Source organism: Littorina saxatilis, linkage group LG9, assembly GCF_037325665.1.
Source record: "Littorina saxatilis isolate snail1 linkage group LG9, US_GU_Lsax_2.0, whole genome shotgun sequence".
In the NCBI taxonomy this organism is placed as follows: domain Eukaryota; kingdom Metazoa; phylum Mollusca; class Gastropoda; order Littorinimorpha; family Littorinidae; genus Littorina; species Littorina saxatilis.
Window position 1 is genome coordinate 56,263,754 of NC_090253.1, and position 24,714 is coordinate 56,288,467.

Sequence of the window (24,714 nt, forward strand, 5' to 3'; positions counted from 1 at the left end):
CCATGTGTGACCCACTTTATTCATGCATGACCTTGGCGGGGAGCGAATTTGCGATTCCTAAACGCCCCACTGAACGACTGACGTCACATGTCGCTTCGGTCTTTTCCGGAGGAACACCGCGTGTACATAATACACACTTCGATCGCGTAGCACTGCCATTGCACATTTTCGCAACGAAAACCGTGCCACTGTTTCATTCATCTTGGTGTGTTAAATCTGAAAGCAATATAAGTGAACGAACAATTGAAAACATATCACGTTACTAAACTGTAGCTCAGTGTTTCAGTGTGACGTGGAAGTGTTCAAATATCTGCTGTACTCAGGCAAGCCGATTTGGTTTCACCTGAACGACTGCGAGAGGCGAGCGCAAACCGTTGTGTTGTTCAGAAATGGTGTTCCCTTTGATAATTTAGTGGACATTTAACTTCAAATGCAACCTTTCTTAGCCGTAGAGTTGGTAACAGAACCTTCATGCGCGAGAAACGCCACATACGACGGAGTAACCCTGAAATGCCTTCACTTTTGTAGCCCTGTCTGTCAGTTGCTGTCGTAGCCTAGTGGTTTGTGCTCCAGCTTGAAGGTCAGCTGACTCGGGTTCGACTTCCTTCCTGGATACAGTTTTTTTTCTTGTTTGCTTTCTTTTGTCATCTATTTTGCGTCCTTAACTCCACCCTTCAATCTTTTCAACCCTGATGCATTCCGTTTATTTTTTTAACTTATTTTTTTATTTTTTTTTAAACCATTTCCCCAAAGCGGTTTAGCACGGTGGTATGTTATGACGAAAACGCGATTACACAAAGCTCACATGTGCACAGTCTGCAAACTAAACGGCGTGGGCTCACCGTATTAGCCAATAACAAGCACACATATTAAACCGCAGCGCAAAGCGTAAACATTAGTACAACTTGAAGAAATCAATATGGTTACCAGCAACAAAACCGTGCTTCGCCGGCACCGAACAGTTCGACAGTGACTGACCTACTGACCGAACCGCACCTCTCGCTTGTGACAGTCGCTCATGATACAACCATTCTTTTGCCGAGTCTGAAATTGATCTTAATAAAACTATGTGTAAGTGTAACAAAAGAAATAACTAATTTCTTTCATATTGCCTGAATAATAACTTTATTAACTGATAATCAAGGTGGCATCGCCGAATGACTGCAAGTGCGACGCGATCGAAGTGGCACGCAGTATTCCTCCGGAAAAGGCCGAAGTGGCTGTGACGTCAGTCGTTCAGTGGGGCGTTTAGGAATCGCAAATTCGCTGGCGGGGATGTAGCTCAGTTGGTAGCGCGCTGGATTTGTATTCAGTTGGCCGCTGTCAGCGTGAGTTCGATCCCATGCAGGTTCGGCAGAAATTTATTTCACAGAGTCAACTTTGTGTGCAGACTCTCTTCGGTGTCCGAACCTCCCCCGTGTACACTACATTGGGTGTGCACGTTAAAGATCCCACGATTGACAAAGGGGTCTTTCCTGGCAAAATTGCTTAGGCACAGTTAATAATTGTCTACCTATACCCGTGTGACTTGGAATAATAGGCCGTGAAAGGTAAATATGCGCCGAAATGGCTGCAATCTACTGGCCGTATAAAATTTCATCTCACACGGCATCACTGCAGAGCGCCTAGAACTGTACCCACGGAATCTGCGCGATATAAGACTCATTGATTGATTGATTGATGACCTATTGAGTTGTTTACGATTTCAAAGAATTTCTACATCTACAAAAGCACGTTATTATGTACCTCTGAATCTAACATACAACAAAGGACTGCGAGTGACACAAACCGAGAGGCGGAGGTTGACCTCAAAGTAACTAGCGATTTCGAGAAACTTCGTCTGCTTGAGCAATTGAAAGATGAAGCGGCAGTGCGTGTTTAAGCGCAATACTAATTCTAAACGGGCACAGCAACAAAAAGTATCAAATGTTCGGAAATCTCAGTCCATTGGCATACAGCTCATACAATTCTGCCATAGAATATCTGAAACAAATAATGTGGCCTGCCGCAAGCATACCTTCACGAGGCATTTTTTGATGATATCACAATTTTGCTTCTTTTTGCGGGGAAGAGAAAGGGGTGTACCGCATTCGGGGGATGGAGCTAGGTGTACCACGATCCAGGGCGTGATGTATCACCAAGGAAATTGATCTAATTTTGACAAATGTACGAACCAGGAAGTTTTCTTTGACAGAGAAAAACAACCCTTGATATATGAGTAAATAAGCTGAGGACACATTGCTCAAATACAAATATATTAAACGGTTCTAACGGTAGGTTCATAAAGAACAAACAAAGACAAGTGCGAAAAAATTTCTGAACAAACACCTGTACACAAAGTAATCTCATTGTTGACGCAACTACAAGGGAATGGGTTTCTTTGAAAAAAACAGTTTCAGTGATATAAGGGGAAAATGATTAATAAGATAATGGCCTATAAAATGTCAAGCAGCTTGCTTAGAATTATGTGAAAGTTTCTTCTGGACAACCGGAGTTGGTAAGTATACGCTTCTCACTATTCGTAATTGCCTATATCGATGTCTTTCTAACAAGGGTATTGGTTATCGTTAACGGGGTATGCCTCTGGATAAGAGAGAAACTGCATGGTTTTGAACAAAACACTGGTATACTATTTAAAAATAAGACAAACATTCATGATTTTAATGCTGGAGCCTTGCTTCTTAGATTTTAGGTGTTAGAATTATACACCCTACACTTAGAAATTCTAAATGACGAAACACATGGCATTCTTTCACTTTAGAGTTAACAAGGGAAAAACAAGATTGCCGTTGTTCTTAACATTCTAACTCACACATGCTTCTATTAGAGGCTGTCAAATTGGCAAAATAAACTATACACAAGGGCTTGTATGATCCAGTTTGTATATGTACAATTATACATTTGTTAATCGCCCGTCCTTAACTTTGTCATAACATTTTGAAAAACTGTATATAACTCTCAAAAATCACATTTTTTAACAAAACATATGTACCAATAATGTTATGCATATATTGGTTCTTTCGCTGTGACGTAGGAATTAGCCTTGTTAGTTGTACAATATCGTGGTTTTAATAATACTAATAGGTACTGATAATACCCGAAACCCACGTCTCCCCTGTTTGAGATTCAGGGTCAACAAAACGCTAATTTCGACAGAGTCTTGGCAAACTAACAGACTTAAGGGTCAAAGTGTTATACCAGACTCCGCCCTGTGGACTGAACTAACAGGGATATTAAAAAAAAAAACGTTCCGCAGTCCCAGAGAGTCTCAACTCTTAATTTAGGCTGAAGCGATACTTGTCTTGCGATGGGCTGTGGGCGGGTCCCAGCTTCGTATTCAGGTATGCAGTTGTAAGCTCTAAATTGTCCTCAAGAGTTTTGATTCTCACTTAGGCTGAAGCGATACTTGTCTTGCGATGGGCTGTGGGCTTCGTAATCAAGTATACAGTTGTAAGCTCCAAGTTGGTTACCATAAAGAGACCCAAAAGGCAGTGTTCGAGCGTCGTACCTTAATCTTTCCCAGGCCCCGAACCCCTGCCCAAATTTTCAGTCATTTTAGGACTTAGATTTTTGTTTTCAGTAGCGTATTTTGTTAAAGGGTACCTACGGGTCATGCCCAAAATATTTTAATTTTCAGTGAATTAGGACTTAGAATATTTAATAGGGAGTAGGAAAATTACAGAAGTGGGATTCTCGTCTCACTCTCGGAATGACAAAATGGTGTCAGACTGGTATCGGAAAGACTGATAGTGATATGTGAACCAATGTACAGATATATTTTCTGCAAAGAACCCATGCATTCTATTGAGTTGTTTTTATGATTGTTTTATTCGATTCAATACAATTTGGAACTTCACCTGATTCTTGTTGAGTTCATAGTCTGTTTGTCTGTTCGTCTTGTGTGTGATTGCCATCCTGACAAATGCCTTTCAAACACAAATAACATCTAAGACACAGACACAGATAGTTTGAGTTAATGTGAGGCTAAGACCGCTCGGCTTTACACAATCGTATGATTTGTGAAAGTGTACAGAAAAGTGTCCGATGAAAGATTGAATTGAAATTACATTGGTTAGCTCCGCCGGGCTTTAGTATGGTCGGGCGTCAATTCCCAGTGGATTACCTTGCAAGTTCAAATGGGAGCATACCAATGTCTTACTAGTGATCTCTTGCGACTTTTTTAATAAGTGTGACACTGAGGGGGTCTCTGTAAGTCTCTCCCCCGTCAGACTGCCCTACTCAATAAAGAAAGTATTTCCGAATTCCTTATTTGATTTGAAATTGAACGTTTGTGATCTTCATAAAACGGATTTGGGCTTGCAGGTGAGAATTCGGCTCTGTTGCTCTCGTGATTCATTAAATAAAAGAACGCTTGCTACCAGACGTTCAACCGGGCCACCAAGAGCCAACGCGTTTCCCATTGAACAAAAATGGTGAGTAAAAAATGCGTGAATAAGTAACGACAACAATAACGTGAACAACAACTTGCTAGTGCTAGTGCCACTGCCACAACTGCTACTATGTAGTTTCAGCAGTGGTCTGACCAAGATTGAACTTCAATTTAAACAAAACTATATAATACTGCCGGATAAAATTTTTCAGCAGCGATACTCAAAGGATTAGTTTTTAGAAACATTTGATCGTTTCCTTTTTTCTGTCGTATTTTCATCACGAATCCTAATGCAAATGAATGTACTATCTTTTTTTTTAGTAAGATTAAAAAAAGAATACAGCTTAAATTTCTGATCAATATTGACAAATCGCAAAAAAACATGAATTTAAACGATTACTCAGAAGCAACATTTATTTCGCGCCTAACGAGATACATATTTAATTTAACGGATTCAATAGATTCAACATCATTATACTCCAAAATATGCACATACAAAATAACATTTAAACAAGGTTGTAAGAATCAGCGATGGGCACTGATTAGTCAACAATCTTTCTTCCAACAGGCAATGATGACTTGGTTTCTGCTGGCGACATCATGCCTGCTCTTTGCTCCTGTCGATTGTAGTGGCTGGGTAAACGATTGGAATCAACAGGCCCGACATACTTGCTTGTGTGGATCATTTCTGTCCAATATCGATAGCCAGCACAACAACCATCATGAGGACAGGCGGTTCAGAATGAGCTGCCGAAGCCTTCCAGTGAGTGGGGGGACAACAACCTGTGCCTGGACGTGTAAGTATTTGAGTTAAACTATATTGTGTGTGTATGTGTGTAACAGGTGTAACCGTGTGCCCCTCTTCTCTCAAAACTCAAACAATCAAAACAAGCTGACACAGGTTAAATTAATAAGTTCTTTAATTTCCAAATGATGGTGATGGGAAATGTGTGGGAAACGGGGGTTTACATTCAATAAAAACTTCAAAATATTCTACTCTCTAAAACTAGAGCAAACCAAAACAATAATCTAGATCCCCACTTCAAAACTATACTCTAAAACTATACTCCAGAACTATACTCTAGATCCCCACTCTAGAACTATACTCCAGAACTATACTCTAAATCCCCACTCTAAAACTATACTCCAGAACTATAATCTAGATCCCCACTCTAGAACTATACTCCAGAACTATACTCTAAATCCTCACTCTAGAACTATACTCCAGGACTATACTCTAGAACTATACTCTAGATCCCCACTCTAGAACTATAGTCTAAAAAAAGCAAGAGACCCATGAAACTCTAATTTAAAAATTAAAGTCTAAAAAAACCCACCTAAAAACAATTTAAAAAAACCCAATCTAACGAACCCAATCTAACAAACCCAAACTAACGAAACCCCGTCGCACATTCCGCCCACTCCGCAAGACAACGCTCACATCTGAGTTTCCATCTTCTGCTTGTGACAGACACATCACGCAACACCGAACACAGCGCTATGAAAATGAATTCGGCCTGAAGGGGTGTCAAATACAAACAGGCAGCAATTTTACCTATGCAAATAACAGAATCGGCTATTCCGCATGTTACGATATTACGTCATTTTGTGATGACGTCCTGTGGTTGTCATATGGCGCGAAAGTAAGGGTCACGTGATCGCGCACCACTGTGGGCAGTCGCCATCTTCTTGTTCAGTTCTGGAGTTATAGTTCATGTTGTTAAAAGCTTCAAGAGTTAAAATAAACATATGTTCCAGTTAACAAGCCTTGGGATTCATTGTGAGTGAACGTAACACAAACATGGTGTCAGAAGTAAACCAGAAGTAAACTAAAAGTGACAAAAGAAGAAGAATGTCGACATTGCAACCGCCGGAGAAGTTCTCTTTCAAACCTGAGGAATGGCCCCAGTGGATTCAGGAGTTCAAGCGCTTCAGAAGTGCATCAGAACTAAATCAAAAAAGTGGTGAAACTCAACGGGACACTTTGTTGTACGTGATGGGTCGCGAATCCGAGAAGATTCTGCAGAACCTGGAATTTCGAGTTCACACTGTTGGGGAAGGAACGGATGCCAGGGAAGAACAAGAAGTGGACACTGACTTCGAGACGTTGATCAGTAAGTTTGATGCCTACTTCATTGTAAAGAGAAACATAATTCATGAACGCACGCAATTCCAAGAAAGAAAGCAGAAAGAAACAGAAACTGTTGAAGAATTTTATCGTTCTTTGAGATCTTTGGTAGCACATTGCCAGTACACAGACATAGATGGCCAACTTCGGGATCGTTTTGTGGTCGGACTCAAAGACGTTAGACTGAAAGAAAAACTTCAGTTAACTCATGATCTCACTCTTAGCAAAGCCATAGAGGTAGCAAGACAGCATGAGCAGATCAAAGAACAGATGAAGCAGCAAGGCTTCAATGCATCGTCTGATGAAGCGAAAGATGAATTTAGATCTAGGCCTCACAGACAGAACCGAGACGAGGACATGACGTCAACCACGCGTTATACGTCATACGCAGGAAATCGGGACGAGCGAAGTCGCCACTCCGATCAAAAGAACGCGTCATCAAGCAGCCGTGGGCGAGGCAGATTTCGTCAGGAAAGAGACAAACGGAACTTTTCTGAATGCGACAGGTGTGGTAGACAACACGGACGAGAATCGGAATGTCCAGCAAGAGGGCGAATTTGCAGAAAATGCATGAAAAAAGGACACTATGCGAATAAGTGCAGGTCTGTACAAGAAACAGTTTTGACCGAGTCAGAGGAAGAAGAATTCTCGCTAGATTCAGCTGAAATTGAAGATGACACAGAAGCTTGGATGGTTGATTTGAAGATCAAAGGAACAGACATCAAGTTCAAGATTGACTCTGGTGCTGACATCACCATCATGAAGGAGAAGAGTTTTGAGAAAATGAAAGTCAAGCCACAACTTCGCCATACGAACGTTCATCTTACGTCTCCAGCTGGCAAGTTGATGACAAGAGGAGAGTTCTTTGCAAAGATTTCCTACAAAGAAAAGTCGTACAAGTTCCGAGTTATCGTTGTTTGAAACCGAAGTGGAAGCAACCTACTGAGTAGGAACGCCGCTGTGAAAATGGGACTGATCAAACGTGTGGATGAAGTGTACGAAAACGTGTTCGGCGCTACGGGACTCTTGAAAACAGAACCAGTGCAAATCAGACTACGAGAGAACGCTACTCCGTACTGTGTGACAACTGCACGCCGAGTTCCTTTTCCCATCCAGAAGAAGGTGAAGGACGAGTTGGAACGAATGAAGGCAGCAGGCATCATTCGTGAGGTTAAAGAACCAACCGAGTGGTGCGCCCCCATGGTTCCTGTCGTGAAGCCCAACGGAAAAATTCGTGTCACAGTGGATTTCAAATTTCTCAATATGGCTGTCACACGACCAAACTGCATGATTCCCAACTTGGATGACATAGCGCCAAAGATGGCAGGTGCCACTGTGTTTTCGACACTAGACGCTTCCTCTGGATTTTTCCAAATTCCTCTACACAAAGACAGCATGACCATGACAACGTTTATGACGCCTCTCGGGAGATTCTGTTTTGAGCGTGTTCCAATGGGCATCAGTCTTGGACCGGAAGTGTTCCAAGAAAAGATGAAAGAGACGCTTGAAGGTCTAGAAGGCTGCAGCACGATCATGGACGACACAATCGTGTTCGGGAAGACTGAGAAAGAACACGACAAAAGGCTGAACGCAGTTCTTGAGCGGATAAAGGAATCCGGCTTGAAACTGAACAAGTCCAAATGTTTCTTCAAGAAGAAGGAGGTGAAGTGCTTTGGGCACATTATCAGCGCGTCAGGTCTTCGTCCAGATCCAGAGAAAGTGAAGGCAATCACTGAAATGCCCGCACCGTCATCAGTGACTGAACTACGCACAGTGTGTGGTATGCTGAACTATCTGTCCAAATTTGTGTCAGGGCTGGCAACGCTCATGAAACCTCTTACAGATCTGATGAAAGGCAACACTGAATGGCATTGGGGAGAAAATCAGCAACAGGCGTTTGACGCAGTGAAGAAGAAAATATCTTCAGCGCAAGCCTTGGGATTTTACAGTCCAGAGAGAAAGACAGTTGTGAGCGCTGATAGCAGTAGTTATGGTCTCGGAGCCATTCTCATGCAGTGGAACGGAGATCAGCTCCTTCCAATTGCTTATGCTTCCAGAACACTCACCGACGCGGAACGTCGATACGCTCAGATCGAGAAAGAATGCTCAGCGTCTGTGTGGGCGTGTGAGAAGTTTGCGAAATACTTGATTGGACTGAGTCAGTTTGAGCTACAGACAGATCATAAACCTCTTGTGCCACTGATGAAAAACAAGGACATTGATAAAGCTCCGATACGTTGTCAGAGACTTTTGATCCGCATGATGCGATTCAACGCAGCTGTTGTGCACATACCCGGGAAAGAGATCATCATTTCGGATGCACTCAGCAGGAGTCCAATTCCCCACACCGCCGACGACGAGAAAGACGCCGAAGCTGTGACTGCTTACGTTGACGCGATCGAATCGAGTTGGCCAGTCACTGAAAATCGACTAGGAAAACTCAGAGCAGCCACTGTACATGATCCAGAGCTTCAGAAAGTCATCGGATACGTGCTGAAAGGTTGGCCTTACTCAACGCCTACCAAGCTCCAGGGATACAGACAAGCGCAGGGTGAACTATCGCTTGTAAATGGCTTGTTGGTCTACAACGGCAGAATTGTCGTTCCTGAGAGTCAACGGAAAGAGGTGTTGAAACAACTGCATGAAACACACCAGGGACTTCACAAATGCAGACAAAACGCACAAGCTACTGTGTGGTGGCCGGGACTGAGCTTGGACTTGAAACAGCTTGTGGACTCTTGCGGAATATGCAGAGAAAATAGACCGTCACAGAGGAGTGAGCCTCTACGTCCATCAATCTTGCCGGAACGTCCGTGGCAAAAGTTGGGAGCAGACCTTTGCACATTCGAAGGAAAAGAGTATCTCATTGTAATCGACTATTACAGTCGATGGTTGGAAATACAGCAACTTTTCTCGACCACCGCAGCAGCAACCATCAAACGGTTCCGTCGGCTGTTTTCCACACACGGCATACCGGACATGATCATTTCAGACAATGGACCGCAATTCCAGTGCAAAGAATTCCGAGAATTCGCACAAGAGTTTGACTTTAAGCATCAAACTAGTAGTCCAGCGTTTCCACAAGCGAACGGTGAAGCAGAGAGCGGTGTGAAAATCGCAAAGAAGATTCTTCAGCAAGAATCACTGGATGTTGCTCCACTCAACTACCGAGCTACTGCACACTCTAGTACGGGTGTGAGCCCAGCACAAGCACTCATGGGAAGGCAGTTGAAAACAAAGCTGCCAGTACTACCAGAGAACCTGCGACCGGTGGCTGTGAACGATGGTATGTTCAGAGAAGCAGATGCAGACTACAAACATAAGTACAAACAGCAATACGACCGGAGACACGGGGTTGTTCCCCTTGCACCGCTGAAACCAGGTGACCCGGTCCTGATGAAGACGGACGGAGAGCACACTTGGGACATGAAAGGGACAGTGGTTGCCACAGATCCGGTAAACCGCACATATCTGGTCAACTCTCCATCCGGGGTATTCAGACGCAACCGGAAACATCTGCAACAACTGCCGACGCCCCGCAGGATTAGCGATTCCGGCGGTACTCCAGCAGCTGTTCCCGACATCACGGATTCTCATGATTCACAGGACATCGATTCACGGAACATCACGGGGTCGTCTCCCAATACCATTCCATACGAGACTAGAGCATCGCACGGGTACACAGCCAGTAAGCCTCTTCGTTTCAGAGAAGATACGGGCTAAATTCAAGTTTGCAAGTTGAGTTTCAAAAGCTTAAAAGCTGTTATTTCGTGATATGCATACACATGACAAGCTCGGTGTAGATTGATCATGAGAACTTGTTGTAGGCTATTGTGCAAAGAGCATGAAACAAGTTCGGTGTAGATCATGGTCATGAGAGCTTGAAATAGGAAATGTTCACAAGAAGTGAAATCGGTTAAGTGTTGATTTAATTAGTGTGCTAGAAGATATATGTCTTTTGCGAATCAAAGTTTGTTTTCCAATTTTAAAATTGATATAAATCGTTTTGCATAATCTTCAAGTTACTAGAAAGCTTTGATTCGTAATGGTCAAATCTGTCAGCAAGCTGTTTTTCTTCTTGATATGTGCTCGCTGAGCTCTTTGGTTTAACAATGTTTACAAAGTTAGTGAGAATGAGTGAGAGAATTGACAATGGATGAAAGTAGTAAACATATCAGTTCGAGTTAACAAGACATTCCAGAAACGCTCGTGAAGACATTTTGTTTGCATCTCCCTAATTTTGTTTCAGTAAATTTTAAAAAGTTGGAAATGTCCATTTTAATAACCAATCTCAAAGGAAGGGAGATGTTACGATATTACGTCATTTTGTGATGACGTCCTGTGGTTGTCATATGGCGCGAAAGTAAGGGTCACGTGATCGCGCACCACTGTGGGCAGTCGCCATCTTCTTGTTCAGTTCTGGAGTTATAGTTCATGTTGTTAAAAGCTTCAAGAGTTAAAATAAACATATGTTCCAGTTAACAAGCCTTGGGATTCATTGTGAGTGAACGTAACACAAACACCGCAGTAGTAAATCAACGATAGCTTTGGGGTACTGTGATGTCACAATAGTTGAATCCACGATAGCTTAGGGGTACTGTGATGTCAACAACAAAAATCCACCCACTATAGCACAAGGGTACCGTTTGTTCACATGGTCACATAGGTTTGGTTTGACTACGCATGTTAGCGTTGACTTTATTCTTTCTCAAGAACGTTCACTGATAAAATCATAAAACGTATCATTTTTACTCAGACCGGCAATGTTAAATAACACTTGAGGTGCAAGTTAAAACAAGTGTGGTCCGATTTAAATCCGTTTCGGGTTAGTGGATGCAGCATGCTGTTGTAAGCCTGTGATGTAATTAGTTACTTTTCTTGAAAGTCTCGCACTACCGAGAGTTAATAAAGAAGTGTTGGCCGAGGTGGTAACGCACTGGGTGGCCGAGTGGTAACGCACTTGCGCTCGGAATCGAGAGGTTGCGTGTTCGACCCTGGGTCAGGCCGCTATTTTCTCCCCCCTTTCCTAACCTAGGTGGTGGGTTCAAGTGCTAGTCTTTCGGATGAGACGAAAAACCGAGGTCCCTTTGTGTACATTCGTGCACTACATTGGGGTGTGCACGTTAAAGATCCCACGATTGACAAAAGGGTCCTTCCTGGCAAAATTGTATAGGCATAGATAAAAATGTCCACCAAAATACCCGTGTGACTTGGAATAATAGGCCGTGAAAAGTAGGATATGTGCCGAAATGGCTGCGATCTGCTGGCCGATGTGAATGCGTGATGTATTGTGTAAAAAAAAATTCCATCTCACACGGCATAAATAAATCCCTGCGCCTTGAATAAAAATTGAAAAAAAAATCCCTGCGCTTAGAACTGTACCCACGGAATACGCGCGATATAAGCCTCATATTGATTGATTGATTGATAATGCAAGGAATCAATTCGGTAGCAAATGAAACTACTTCCATTGTTTTTGTTCTTTTGTAGGATTTTAAACAGACACTCAACTGTGCTAACGTTTGCGAGAATATGACTACACATACCCCACAGTTTTTGTATAGTCTGAGACTGCCAACGGTCAGCCGTTTAAGATGTGTGTTCTCATTGCAGGGTATGGAGTATTTGCCTACTGTGTTGTTGTTTTTATTTACAAGAAAACACACGGTATTTTAATACAGCATGTTGAACAACTTCTGTGACTAACTGTTGGTATCATTAAAATAAACTGAAGTTTAAAATTAAGCAATCTCTTATTTAACATTTCACTTAATGTTTCTTCTTAATTATTGAGCTTTATTGATGGTACTTACCCAAAGCGTGCTTATTGAGCTTCCTGTGAGTTGATGTTGACTGTCTTCATGTGCCAAACGTGACGTGAGCACAACTTAGTTTCTCCGAGGCTGTCACTTTGAAAACAAGTTTATGTTTCAGTGGTTTATCACATGCTAAAAGTGTCAGACATGGCACTACATAGTAACAATCGAAGAGTCGAGGTGGCCGATGGTGGGAACTGCATGTCACAGGCAGTTATAGACCGTTTTGCTTTTGTAACCGCTTCTGGTGTCGGTGTAAATATAGTTAACGTTATTTTGCAGGTTCCGCAAACATTTAACAAAGAAATGCAAACATTTAACAAAGCCGAGCAAGCAAAATGACAGGTCTAATGAAAAACAAAGAGGAAATGAGTCGGAAACGAGATCGCGTCAATACCGAAACCCCGAAACCGTCAATACCCCCGAAGTGTGCAAAGCCGACACACACACAAATACGAACAGTGTGGGAGGACGCTTAACTTGCACCTGAAAGTCTACTTTGGAGGCTCTTGCTTGCCACATTAATGTCACCAAGTGTCGGGATTAAGTTCCGCGTGACATCATCATGCCTATTTAGAAAAACTACTCTGCCAAGCACTGGTAGATTACGATGTGAAGAATGATCATGCAGCAGTTGTTTCGGCTTTTAAGTAAACATTGCCAAAAGCTTATTGTAAAATATTTTGCACCCAAATTAAAGCATGCATTCACATGTCATTTAATTCAAACTCTCTAGTTAAGGCCGTTCACTTGACTATATGGATCACCTTTTGGAGTAAAGATTTCTTTCACAGGCATCACGTGGCAACCGCTCAAATAACGGTACCCTCATAATAGACCAGACAAAAACGGAAGGGACAAATTAAACATCGACAATAAATCACAATAGGCAAAACTTTTCAACGTTTGCATACACGAAGAAAGTCAAAGTAATAATCTACCCAAAACATTATAAGATGTTTGATGGGTTGTTGACAGACCAGCTTTTTTGTCGGTCCGAGGGGGATCATATCGTCTTTTGTTTCATATTTATTGACCAAGGTCGAAGGCCGCGGTCAATAAAATATGAAACAAAAGTCGATATGCCTCCCGAGCTATTGAAATAGCTTGCATATTGCGTGTGCTATGTTATTCCTACTGATGCAGGTGTCGCTCGCATGAGCGGTGAAAAACGGGATTTTTGCATCAATTTTGAGGGGTATAATGACAAAAAGTGCTGTATTTCAGCAATGACTTAGTGGATTGCTTTGAAATGTCCCGAATATTTTGCCAACATACCAGAGGTACTTCGAGTAAAATGTGTGATTGTTACAGGTATTTGTGCAGATGTAACGCAATGTTCCGGAAAACAACTTTTTAAATCTGTCATAGGAGTGTTCATTTGTGTCCAAAAAGGTCCGGAATTCCCATGTCTACAGACACATGATTGGTAAAGACAATGCCAAACTTTCATTTGCGTGTAACCACTAGCGTAAATTTGCTAGTCATGCAAACACATGAGACAAAATGAAACGTTCACGCTGTTTCGCACTGACAGCGGTTATCGCTGCGTGCCTCTCAAAACATGCTGCGGTCACGCTTGGCTGGGCATTGCTGTGGCACAGTAATCAACCTTAAAATATAAAGCGTGTTTACAGTCCTAGAACATTTGCGTCAGTGCTTATACGCAAAAGAAACTTTGGCAGTACCTGTATCAATCATTTGTCTGTAGACATGCGAAGTCCTAAATTTTGTGGACACAAGTGAACAATTCTATGCCGAGTTTAAAAAGTTTTTTTCTCCGGATCATTGCATACAACAGAACGAAGTACCTCTGTTATGTTGGCAAAATATTCTGAAAGTGTAAAAGCAATCAACTAAGTCGTTGCTCACATTCAGTGATTTTTGTCATGATGCCCCTCAAAATTGACGCATTGTCTGCTAGAGGAAGTAGATATCAGCAAAATATTAATTATGGTCGCCATTTGCATTTCACATTTTCCCAAATATGTACTTCCTCTATCAGATAATCAAAACCAAACATACATACACGAGTACATAAGGATGTACACCAACTTTGTTGCCAGGATATCCATCTCACTGCCAGGTTCCAATTAGTCCCAGTATATACCTTTATCATGAACAACTTTATTCATTAGCGACTATCACGTGCTTGATCCAGTTATACACAGTGAGCTTTATATCAAAAGAAAGTGCAGAGTCTTAGGAACACAACGGTACCACAATCAAGAGCACTGGTCAAGAAACAAAGACGCACGAAGCAATAGATAACTGTGACTGTTGACACGTAACTGCTTAGTTTATCTTCACCTTAATTGGTCCTTTCGTTTTTGTCCGATCGATTTTGAGGGTACCCTTATTTGACCGGTGGTCACGTGATCCCTGTTAAATAAATCTTTAATCCGAAAGGTGAACCAGTTAGTCGGCTTTAACTGGCATAGACAGTTTGAATTAAATGACACAGGGAGTCATGGTTTATTTTGGGTGCGACATTTGTTGCAATGATGTTTTGGCGAAGTTTAGAACCTCGTCGTGCACAAGCAAGGAGACTTATATCTAGATCTGAACGTTATCATGCACCACATAGGGTATGCATCAGAATAACCACAAGGAATGACAACCAGTTCCAAACAGACCAGTCATGCGTTCCATTGCTGTCTAAGAGGAATGGGGAAAATATGAGAGTAAAAACCTCGGGTGACTACAGTGCAGACTTGCGATCAGTTTAAGTGATATTATAACTGCTAATTTTGTTTGTTTGTTTGTTTGCTTAACGCCCAGCCGACCACGAAGGGCCATATCAGGGCGGTGCTGCTTTGACATATAACGTGCGCCACACACAAGACAGAAGTCGCAGCACAGGCTTCATGTCTTACCCAGTCACATTATTCTGACACCGGACCAACCAGTCCTAGCACTAACCCCATAATGCCAGACGCCAGGCGGAGCAGCCACTAGATTGCCAATGTTAAAGTCTTAGGTATGACCCGGCCGGGGTTCGAACCCACGACCTCCCGATCACGGGGCGGACGCCTTACCACTAGGCCAACCGGTCATCGGTAACTGCTAATTAACATCGATTGTAGAAAGTAAGCAAAGCATTGACAACAAGACACTTTTAACACCAGAATGAAAGACAGATGAGTATTCTTTAGGCTCAGCTAAAAATGATGAGTCGCGCCTCGCCGTTTGGAATCTGTGTCCTGTTTTTATCAACCTTTTTTGTTGTTCCAGAAGGTCCGCATTGTGGATACATTTTTGGGGGGTAATAATTAAACACTTTAATGTCAGGTCTAGTCGTCAACATTTAAACACAAATTAAGTGTTTATAGCAGTTTAATTTGATCTCATAACTTAATTAATAAATCGTTTCATATCTAACATCAGGGTTGCTTTATTTTTACGCAAGAGCGTATTTCGAGATGTTTTGCTTTGACTTAAAATTGATGCTTGAAAATAAACTCTATTTTCTTTTGCTGCATAGTACATAATTTGTCTACAAACACCGTACGCGCGATTTGGACGTGCTTTTCAATTCTTATCCCACACACGTGTGAGATACCACCCATGACATAACAATATCGTTCATCACAGTTCATGTGAATGAGGTCAAGTAAAAGTAGTCTGGCAGGGACCTGTTTATCCATTGCGAATGATGCCAGAGTCACCGAGACAAACGTCATTGTGGAAACACTTTTGCCTTTGATGTTTCCCCTGAAAGAAATGTCAGAACTAACATGTCACGCTATACTTTCGAGAGTGACGTTACTTTGCTTGGACGTCAAAGATTGCAGGAGACTTTGTAAGATATCGAGGTTCCATTAGAAGCGTCTTCAATTTGTATGCGTCGACGGGATGTTTTGTGCTGAAGGTATGTAAATACAGTATGTAGGATAAACAGAAAACTACATGGCTTGCTGTGTCGTACCAGATTTACATTCGTTGCTTTTTTAAATATTGAAAAACTCGCTTTCGCTCGCAGTTCAATATTTAAAAAAGCAACTTGTGTAAATCTGGTACGACACAGCAAGCCATGTAATATTCTCTATATTCAAACCTGTCAACAAATATGCGCGCCGGCAGAGTACATAGAGAAAACTATACGTATATGGCTTGCTATATCGTACCAGATTTACAGGAGTTGCTTATTCAAATATTAAAATGCGAGCAAAAGCGAGGTTTTCAATATTTAAAAAAGCCGGATATGACGTCATCAAAGACATTTATCAAAAAAATAAAAAAAATGTTCGGGGATTTCATACCCAGAAACTCTCATGTCAAATTTCATAAAGATCGGTCCAGTAGTTTAGTCTGAATCGCTCTACACACACACACACACGCACGCACGCACACACACACGCACATACACCACGACCCTCGTTTCGATTCCCCCTCGATGTTAAAATATTTAGTCAAAACTTGACTAAATATAAAAAGCAACGAGTGTGAATCTTGTACGACAGAGCAAACCATGTAGTATTCTGTTTATCCGATATACTGTACTTGCGTGCCTTTTTCTGATCCAAACATCCCGGAGTAGACGCGTCCAAATTGAAGACGCTTCTGATGTAACCTCGATCTCTTCCAAAGCCTCGTGCAATCTTTGACGTCAAAGCAAAGAGACGTCTCTCTAGAAAGTATAGCGTGACGTGTTTGTTCTTCCAGGGAAAACAGCAAGGGGAAAAGTGTTTCTAGAATGACGTTTGTCTCGATGACTTTGGCATCATGAGCAGTGGGAAATCAGGTCCCTGCCAAGGCTAGTTAGACACGACCTCATTTACATGATATACTAACGTGTGAATTGAACAATATTGTTATATCATGGGTTGTCTCTCTCGCGTATGTAGGATAAACCTGCTTACATAAATACAAGTCTGTCGTGGTTCAAGCCGCAGTCACACAATGGCATATTCCTAAAACTGTCACGGTCAGACGGTGTTGTCGTTGCTCCGGACGATAAAACCTGCTCTCTGTGATATAATCGCAAGTCAGAACTAAAAGAACGTTCCGTTGCCTCATTCCCACCGTGACTAGAAAAAAATGGTCGACAGCATCGTTTCAATAATTTTCGGAAGAACAGTTATAACTTTCCCGTCAGGGCTTATGGTGAAATATGTTTTTTTTTTTTATAAAGGGTGAGAGAGATGATTTAGCATTGTCAGAGCGGATTAAAACCTGTTTCGCGAAAAAAAAGCGTCTGCCTGGGTGCAATACATTTCAACGGTGTGACCGGTTGCTTGTACAAGACAATCGGTGATTGCCTCACATGCAACGGATTGTGACGATCGAATCACAGCCGTGTGACGGCCTCATTACAAAAAGTACAGAACATGAAGGAAGGTACCTAATAATTGTATTGATTGCTACTCAGGAAGGACTCTATTTGGATCATGCTTTGGTTGCAGCCAGTCTAAACTCTTGGAATGCAGTCGTTGACTATCAGTGTCCTGGCGGAGGCTATGTCGGTGGTATGACCAGCTACCACAACAACCACCACGAAGACAGACGCTACCGTCTGTATTGCTGCAATTTGTCAGGTATAATTGCAATCAAGACCATCATTTGTGTTGTATTTACTGCTAGAATTTTGCAAACGGCGCAGCTAATAATATACTGTTATGTTACCGCAAGTATCTTGACTAATGCAGGTTAGTAACAGCTATTGTGTTTTCAGCATAGCGATATGGTCGGATAGTTTGACTCGAACAAGTATAATACGCCTCGTCTTCGACTCGGCATACTATACTTGTTCTTGTAAAAACGCAACAGGTTTTTAACGAGAGCAGACGAAATATGCGAGCGCATGCTAGCTTATTGCGCATACACACGTCTCTGTCATCTCAGTGGCGGCCGAACGACGCAGCTACCGCCATTCGCCGTCAAGTTTGAGTTTTTTTGCCTGTTTAAAAATAACCATACCTAAGTGACGATGAGGAAGACCAAACAGCTGCATCTTTCTGTGATTTGGTTGTCCATTTGACTGGCTGAAAGTCCTTTTTTAATCAGGTAAAAACCCACGCGCGCGTCTCACAGACTAAGCAATGCGATGACCTCTCTTATTGCGCTCGACACTTTGTCAACTCAGATATTTTGATGTGTTCAATGGCATAAATTGTATTACAATGTCATGTTTCGTCTGAAATAAGAATTGTATAATCATGTTTGGCGTTGACAAGGATTTGCAGGACGAATTCCATGAATGATATCCGTGGAAAGACCGTCTGTTCGTGTTGAACAGAAATCACGTGTGGGCAATGTTGTTATCCATATGAACTGGATTTTGAGCAACCTCCTGCGAAGTATGGCCAAATGATCGAAAAAGGGCTGTGTGAGACTATCCAATCACATCCCCCGCTTTTCCCTGCGTGTTTATCAAAATTGCAATATTTAGAGATTACATGCCGAGTCTCTGTCAATGTTAAAAATAATGGTCGAACCGGACAGACATGAAAGTGGCGAGTATTTAACTCGCCATGGCGAGTAGAAACATGTGAATGGCGAGTAGAAAAATGTTAATCTACTCGCCAAATGCGACAACCACTGAACAAGTTACTGAAACAAATGGTTGGTTTGGCGAGTAAAATTTGCTCTCTGACTATAGTTAATTATGAAAAGTACTAGCCAGTGTCCCATGTTGTGGACTTTCAGCGCTGCCGCATTTTTCATGATGCGCAAACTTCGACCATTATTTTTACATTTAGTCAAGTTTTGACTAAATGTTTTAACATAGAGGGGGAATCGAGACGAGGGTCGTGGTGTATGTGTGTGTGTGTGTGTGTGTGTGTGTGTGTGTGTGTGTGTGTGTGTGTGTGTGTCTGTGTGTCTGTCTGTCTGTGCGTGTGTGTGTGTAGAGCGATTCAGACTAAACTACTGGACCGATCTTTATGAATTTTACATGAGAGTTCCTGGGAATGATATCCCCAGACGTTTTTTTCATTTTTTCGATAAATACCTTTGATGACGTCATATCCGGCTTTTTGTAAAAGTTGAGGCGGCACTGTCACACCCTCATTTTTCAATCAAATTGATTGAAATTTTGGCAAAGCAATCTTCGACGAAGGCCGGACTTTGGTATTGCATTTCAGCTTGGTGGCTTAAAAACTAATTAATGAGTTTGGTCATTAAAATTCGGAAACTTGTAATTAAAATATTTTTTTTTAAACGATCCAAAAATAATTTCATCTTATTCTTTGTCATTTTCTGATTCCAAAAACATATACATATGTTATATTTGGATTACAAACAAGCTCTGAAAATTAAAAATATGAAAATTATGATTAAAATTAATTTTCCGAAATCGATTTAAAAACAATTTCATCTTATTCCTTGTCGGTCCCTGATTCCAAAAACATATAGATATATGTTTGGATTAAAAACAAACTCAGTAAGCTAAAAAGAATAGACATACAGAAAAGCGTGTTATCCTGCTCAGCGCGACCACTACTGCACTATTCTGCATGGCTTGTCGATTTCACTGCCTTTGCCACGAGCGGTGGACTGACGAAACTACGAGTATGTGGTCTTGGTGAAAAAAGCAGTGCGTTCAGTTTCATTCTGTGAGTTCGACAGCTTGACTAAATGTTGTTATTTCGCCTTACGCGACTTGTTTATATTCACTGAGACTCGGCTTGTAACCACTTTATTCCTTCTTTCTTCAGTTTTGAAAGAAAAAAAAGAAGTATTTTTGTTATAAAGTTTGATCGAATCTTAATCACTCTACCAGAGTGATAAGAAAGCTTAAAGATAAGATAAGATAAGATTTTTTATAGTCCTTTGAGGTTACCCTCACGGAAATGTGGGCTGCTTTCTCAGTGAGAAAGCTAGCTGCCATACAGTACGGCTCTACCCATATTTTATTTTTGCTTTTTCTTGAATGATGCATTCGTGTTTCCAAGCCCTTAGACTTTCGCTGTGAACTTGGGTTCTTTATCGTGCGCATGCGTGCACACGTGGGTGTTCGGACACCGAGGAGAGTCTGCACAAAGTTGACTCTGGGAAATTAATCCCTCGCCGAACGTGGGGATCAAATTAACCCACGCCGATAGCGACAACTGGTGTTTGAAGCCAGCGCTCCTACCGACTGAGCCTCGCCCCCCCCCCCCCTCCCCAGTCTACCTGCGCAGCGAGTGATTAATGCGCGTGTGTATAATTCAGTGAAAATCATTCAATTCTGTTAACACTCCATGTATGTAAAATTGGTTTTGGAATAAAATCAAGTACACAGTTATGTTGTTTTTATGCTGTGGCGGTAAATGCAGATACTTGTGTGTTCTTTTCATGTTTTGGTATTGCTAAGGACATTTTCTTGCCCCCGTGTTCAGACGTTAAATACTGTATGAAGTTCGGTTTTCTGGGGCAAACAGTCTATGAAACCGCTTCATGTTCTTTAAATTGATGGGATGTGTGTATTTGTTTGCGTATGATCTGTTTATAAAATGAAATATCATTGAAAATTGACTGACGGATTGCAGTTTTTTGGCGAAACAGTTGAGTGTTTAAAAATCTAAATAAGGAACTACTCTTGTTGACGCGGTATCCAGTATATGAGAAAAATTAAATGAGATGTTATTTGCGTTCAAGAGACTTATATAACTGAGGATGATATTGAGTGCTGGGAGAAAGAACGGGGTCGCAAGATGTTTGCAACGCCTGGAAGTAAGCACAGCATGGGCAAATCATTCTTTTAAACAAACAATTTCCGGATGATGTGAAGTACGGCTAAAAGAAAGCAAGCTATATTTGGTAAACGCGTATGCGCTAAATGATTCGGCGGAAAAACAAACGTTTTTCGAGATAGTGAAAAAGCGTGTGAGCGACAACGACTGTGAACGCAAGATTGTCTGTAGTGATTTTAATTGTGTGCTTGATAATGAATTCGATATCATTAGTGGGGAGAAGCATAATGTCAAAGATGTTTGTTTAAATTATATGATGATAGAAAGTGAAATAAACGATGTGTGGTGACTTACCCATGCAGAAGAAAAAGAGTATTCATGGAACAGGACATTTCCATTAGTCGCCAGGAGACTTGATTATATTTTTGTAAATGCTGTAGTGTATGAGAATGCTTTTGATTGTCAGATATGTGACCCTGCACCACGAAATGAGTCGCATGTCACTTTGCGCGGTTCTGTGCTTGGCTTAATATGACACCGGGGAGTGTCTGGTAACAGTGTGAGGGTCACCTTAGTCACAGGCTTACAACTCAAACAGTTTTCGCTCTTTTCTAAAACGGTTTTCACCACTGGATAGAGCATAAAAACCTCTTTAGGAAAATGTAAAGATATGAAAATCATGCAAAGGTGACATGCGACTCATTCCGTGGTGGAGGGTCACATATATTCAATTGCACGAAGTGACCACAGAATGGTTGGTATGAAATATTATACTACACGTATAAAGCGTGGTCCTTTAAAAAAAAATGTAATGATAATTTGTTAAATGATGGCATGTTTGTTGATGTAATGAACGGTTTCATTGAGGGATATAAAAATGAATATCGTGAGTCAGATCCGAAAGATCGCAACCGCCAACAAAAACAGTAGTGTAGAGCGAAGTGGAGTGCACAGAAAAGTAAATCTGCGAGTGTTCGCAGTGCTGAAAGAAAATGTCATTTACAAAAGAAAAAGTTGTTTCAGCACTACTAAGTCCATCGTTCGGTTCACCACAATCTTTTGGCTACATAAGCGATGCAGAAAATGAGATAGTCTTTTCCTTAAGGTTCACGGAGGAAGATGTTAACAATGTTTGAGTTTGGTTATGTACAGATTTAGAATTAACGTGTTCTTCCGCCCTGTTATTCTCGACTAACACCGACGAAAATAAAGTGGAATAGTGTGGTTCACATTTAGGATCTTGTCATATGTACATACTCATTTTTTTGACGTGAGTGTATAACGGTAGTTATATATAAAATTGCCAGGCGGGAAGACATCGTAGAACGTCAAAATAATGACAGCTCAAAAGAAAACCGTGTGAATGACGGTTTCGAATCAGAATCAGGAGCCATTTATCTTTCTGAGGGTGTGTACTTGTTTGCCCGGCACGTTTGAATGCAATATTTTTTTGAAAAATCCAGGCGTCGTCTGAAGTGTACAAGAAAAGAGGAGTGACCTTGACCTGTGATCTTGAGTAGTGACCTTGACCCGGAATGCTTTAGATATGTTTGCTATAGGTATATGTTCCTTTTAAGTGTATCAATACATTTACAAAGTGTGAAATAAAAATCATGATTTCACAAGTTATGTAGATGGGTAATGGTGTCGGAGGACCAACGGGCGGACCAACGGACAGACGGACAAAGAGCCAGCGACGACCAAACAAGCGGTCGCGCCACACAACTTTCGCCACTTGCTAGTGACGGCGAAGAGTACGGTACCTTGTGCTGCACGCTTTTGGAAAAATAAATATGACGTTGAACTCAATAAAAATTATTTGAATTTGGCACGATTTTGCACGGAATAAGAGCGTTTACGATTATTGCAATGGAAATTTGGAGTCCATGATGCCAGAAATATATACATTTTTCTTAATTAAGAAAGCCTAACGGTTTTGTGTGTCAGCAACTGTTTTGACATGTGCAAGTTATATCCAAAGAGGGCAAATGTGGCGAGTGAAATTGTTCTGAGCGCTCTAGCACCAATAGTTTGTTAGAAAAGGAGTTGGTCCATATTAGGAACCCCTACTGTTGTTGGACGTCGTGTTCAGTACTCAGAAACGAGTTTTGAAGGGCTCTGTTTGTCTCTTCGTATGTATTTTAATAATCGACCATATCTGCTCTTGTTTGTCTGTGATTCTTCAGGGCACTATACCACCGGCTGCTATACAACGGGTTATGTGAACAACTATGACGAAACCTACCATTTCAGTGTGCCTTATAATCGCGTCCTTGCAGGAATGAAAAGCTATCACAGCAACCGGAACGAGTAAGTGTATGGAAGTAGATATACACCAATAGCGTCTTGTTGGAGAGGATTGAATTACATTACATGTGCACAGTCAAGTAGGCGATTGCTTCAAATACCATGAATGCGACAAGCCAGCAGGCTATCAAAACAAACACATTTAACAAATAAACAAACCTATTAACCTGCAATAGCGTTTTCCTTCTAACGCATTTACTACAGACATTGATTCTGAAGTCGATAACGTTACGTTTCATGGAAATATCATCATTATATCCTTTTGTAAAAATCAGTTCTAAAAAGCACTGTCTTTACATAATCAGGATCACATGTGTTAAGTTTTGTAATTGTATTAATTATCTTTCAGCAACGAGGATGATAATATCAGCAGACAGATTATTCCATTCTTTTCTTGATTGTCTTTATTTAGTCTGAAAATATGCATTGTATTGTTAAGACGCGGTTGAAAAAAAGAATTTTATGCTTGCTAGACTGCACATTAAAGCCAAGTGCCTGATTATACTCAATTTGTCATAATGCAAACCATTCAAACATCCATACTTCAAAAAACACACCCGATAACACAATCATGTCCTGCACGAAGTTGTTTTCTTTTTAAGATGTAATCTGTGACCCAATACAATTGCAACAACTGGCGCTAAGGTGGTTCGTTTCTTTAGCTGGATACTGTACGTGTAATAACTGAAATTTCTCTTGAATCCAATGACTAATCGTGTATGTGTGTTTGTTTGTATTTTCTTAACGTAATGTGGACTGCTTTACGTTTAGAATTGACGGCGTAGAGCAGGTAGGCGTACATGTAACATTGTATTATTTCTTCTCTTTCAGAGATCGCAGGTTCAAGTTCATAATCTGTAAAATGGCGTAACATGCTTCCTTCAGTTTTAATCAGAGGTTGCAGTCATTGCCAATCGGAGCAGTGACCAGAGCTCTCTCTTTCTCTCTCTCTCTCTCTCTCTCTCTCTCTCTCTCTCTCTCTCTCTCTCTCTCTCTCGGCCCCCCCCTCCCATCGGGGGAAGGGTATAATGGTCCCAGAAGACTGTTTGTGAAGGGTTCAGGCCTGACATGTCTGCATAACATTTTCATAATCTGGAGAAAAAGGTCGTTGCTACCATTCAGATATTTCCTTTTGCAACTATAACTTCTGTTAATCGGTCCCGTGAAAATTGCATCGCCCTCAAATCTCTCTTACCACAAATGTCTTGCGTTTGTTGTTTCACTTTTTAAAATTTCGGTGTTCTCAGTGTTTTAACCTTATTTTGTGGTTAAAACCTTTCTTAATTTAAAAAAATATATGATAATTTTCGTTTCAATATTTTGAATTTCATTCAAAGTAATTCCCTTCACAAATACTCACTTGGGAATGTCAGGAGAGTTTTCACCCTTGCCAATGTAAGCTACCGCTCGATGCTCTTTTTCGTGACGAGGGCAACGAATAAACCTTTGAAAAAGATA

The 24,714-nt window shown here is 41.3% G+C and overlaps 1 protein-coding gene across 1 annotated transcript; it reads left to right on the top strand.

Moving 5' to 3' along the window:
- The first annotated feature begins 2,450 nt into the window (after positions 1 to 2,450).
- On the top strand, positions 2,451 to 24,714 carry LOC138976531 (hemagglutinin/amebocyte aggregation factor-like). The gene is made up of 6 exons (XM_070349389.1): positions 2,451 to 2,497; positions 4,324 to 4,433; positions 4,959 to 5,187; positions 17,740 to 17,871; positions 23,136 to 23,259; positions 24,088 to 24,714. The coding sequence occupies exons 2-6, from the start codon at positions 4,431 to 4,433 to the stop codon at positions 24,125 to 24,127; spliced, it is 528 nt and encodes a 175-aa protein (XP_070205490.1). The 5' UTR covers positions 2,451 to 2,497; positions 4,324 to 4,430; the 3' UTR covers positions 24,128 to 24,714.

Excerpts from the sequence above, each read along its gene's own strand:
- LOC138976531 (XM_070349389.1), top strand. Across the intron at positions 17,872-23,135 it reads GTATTGCTGCAATTTGTCAG|GGCACTATACCACCGGCTGC; the intron begins GTATAATTGCAA and ends GTGATTCTTCAG. Across the intron at positions 23,260-24,087 it reads TATCACAGCAACCGGAACGA|AGATCGCAGGTTCAAGTTCA; the intron begins GTAAGTGTATGG and ends CTTCTCTTTCAG.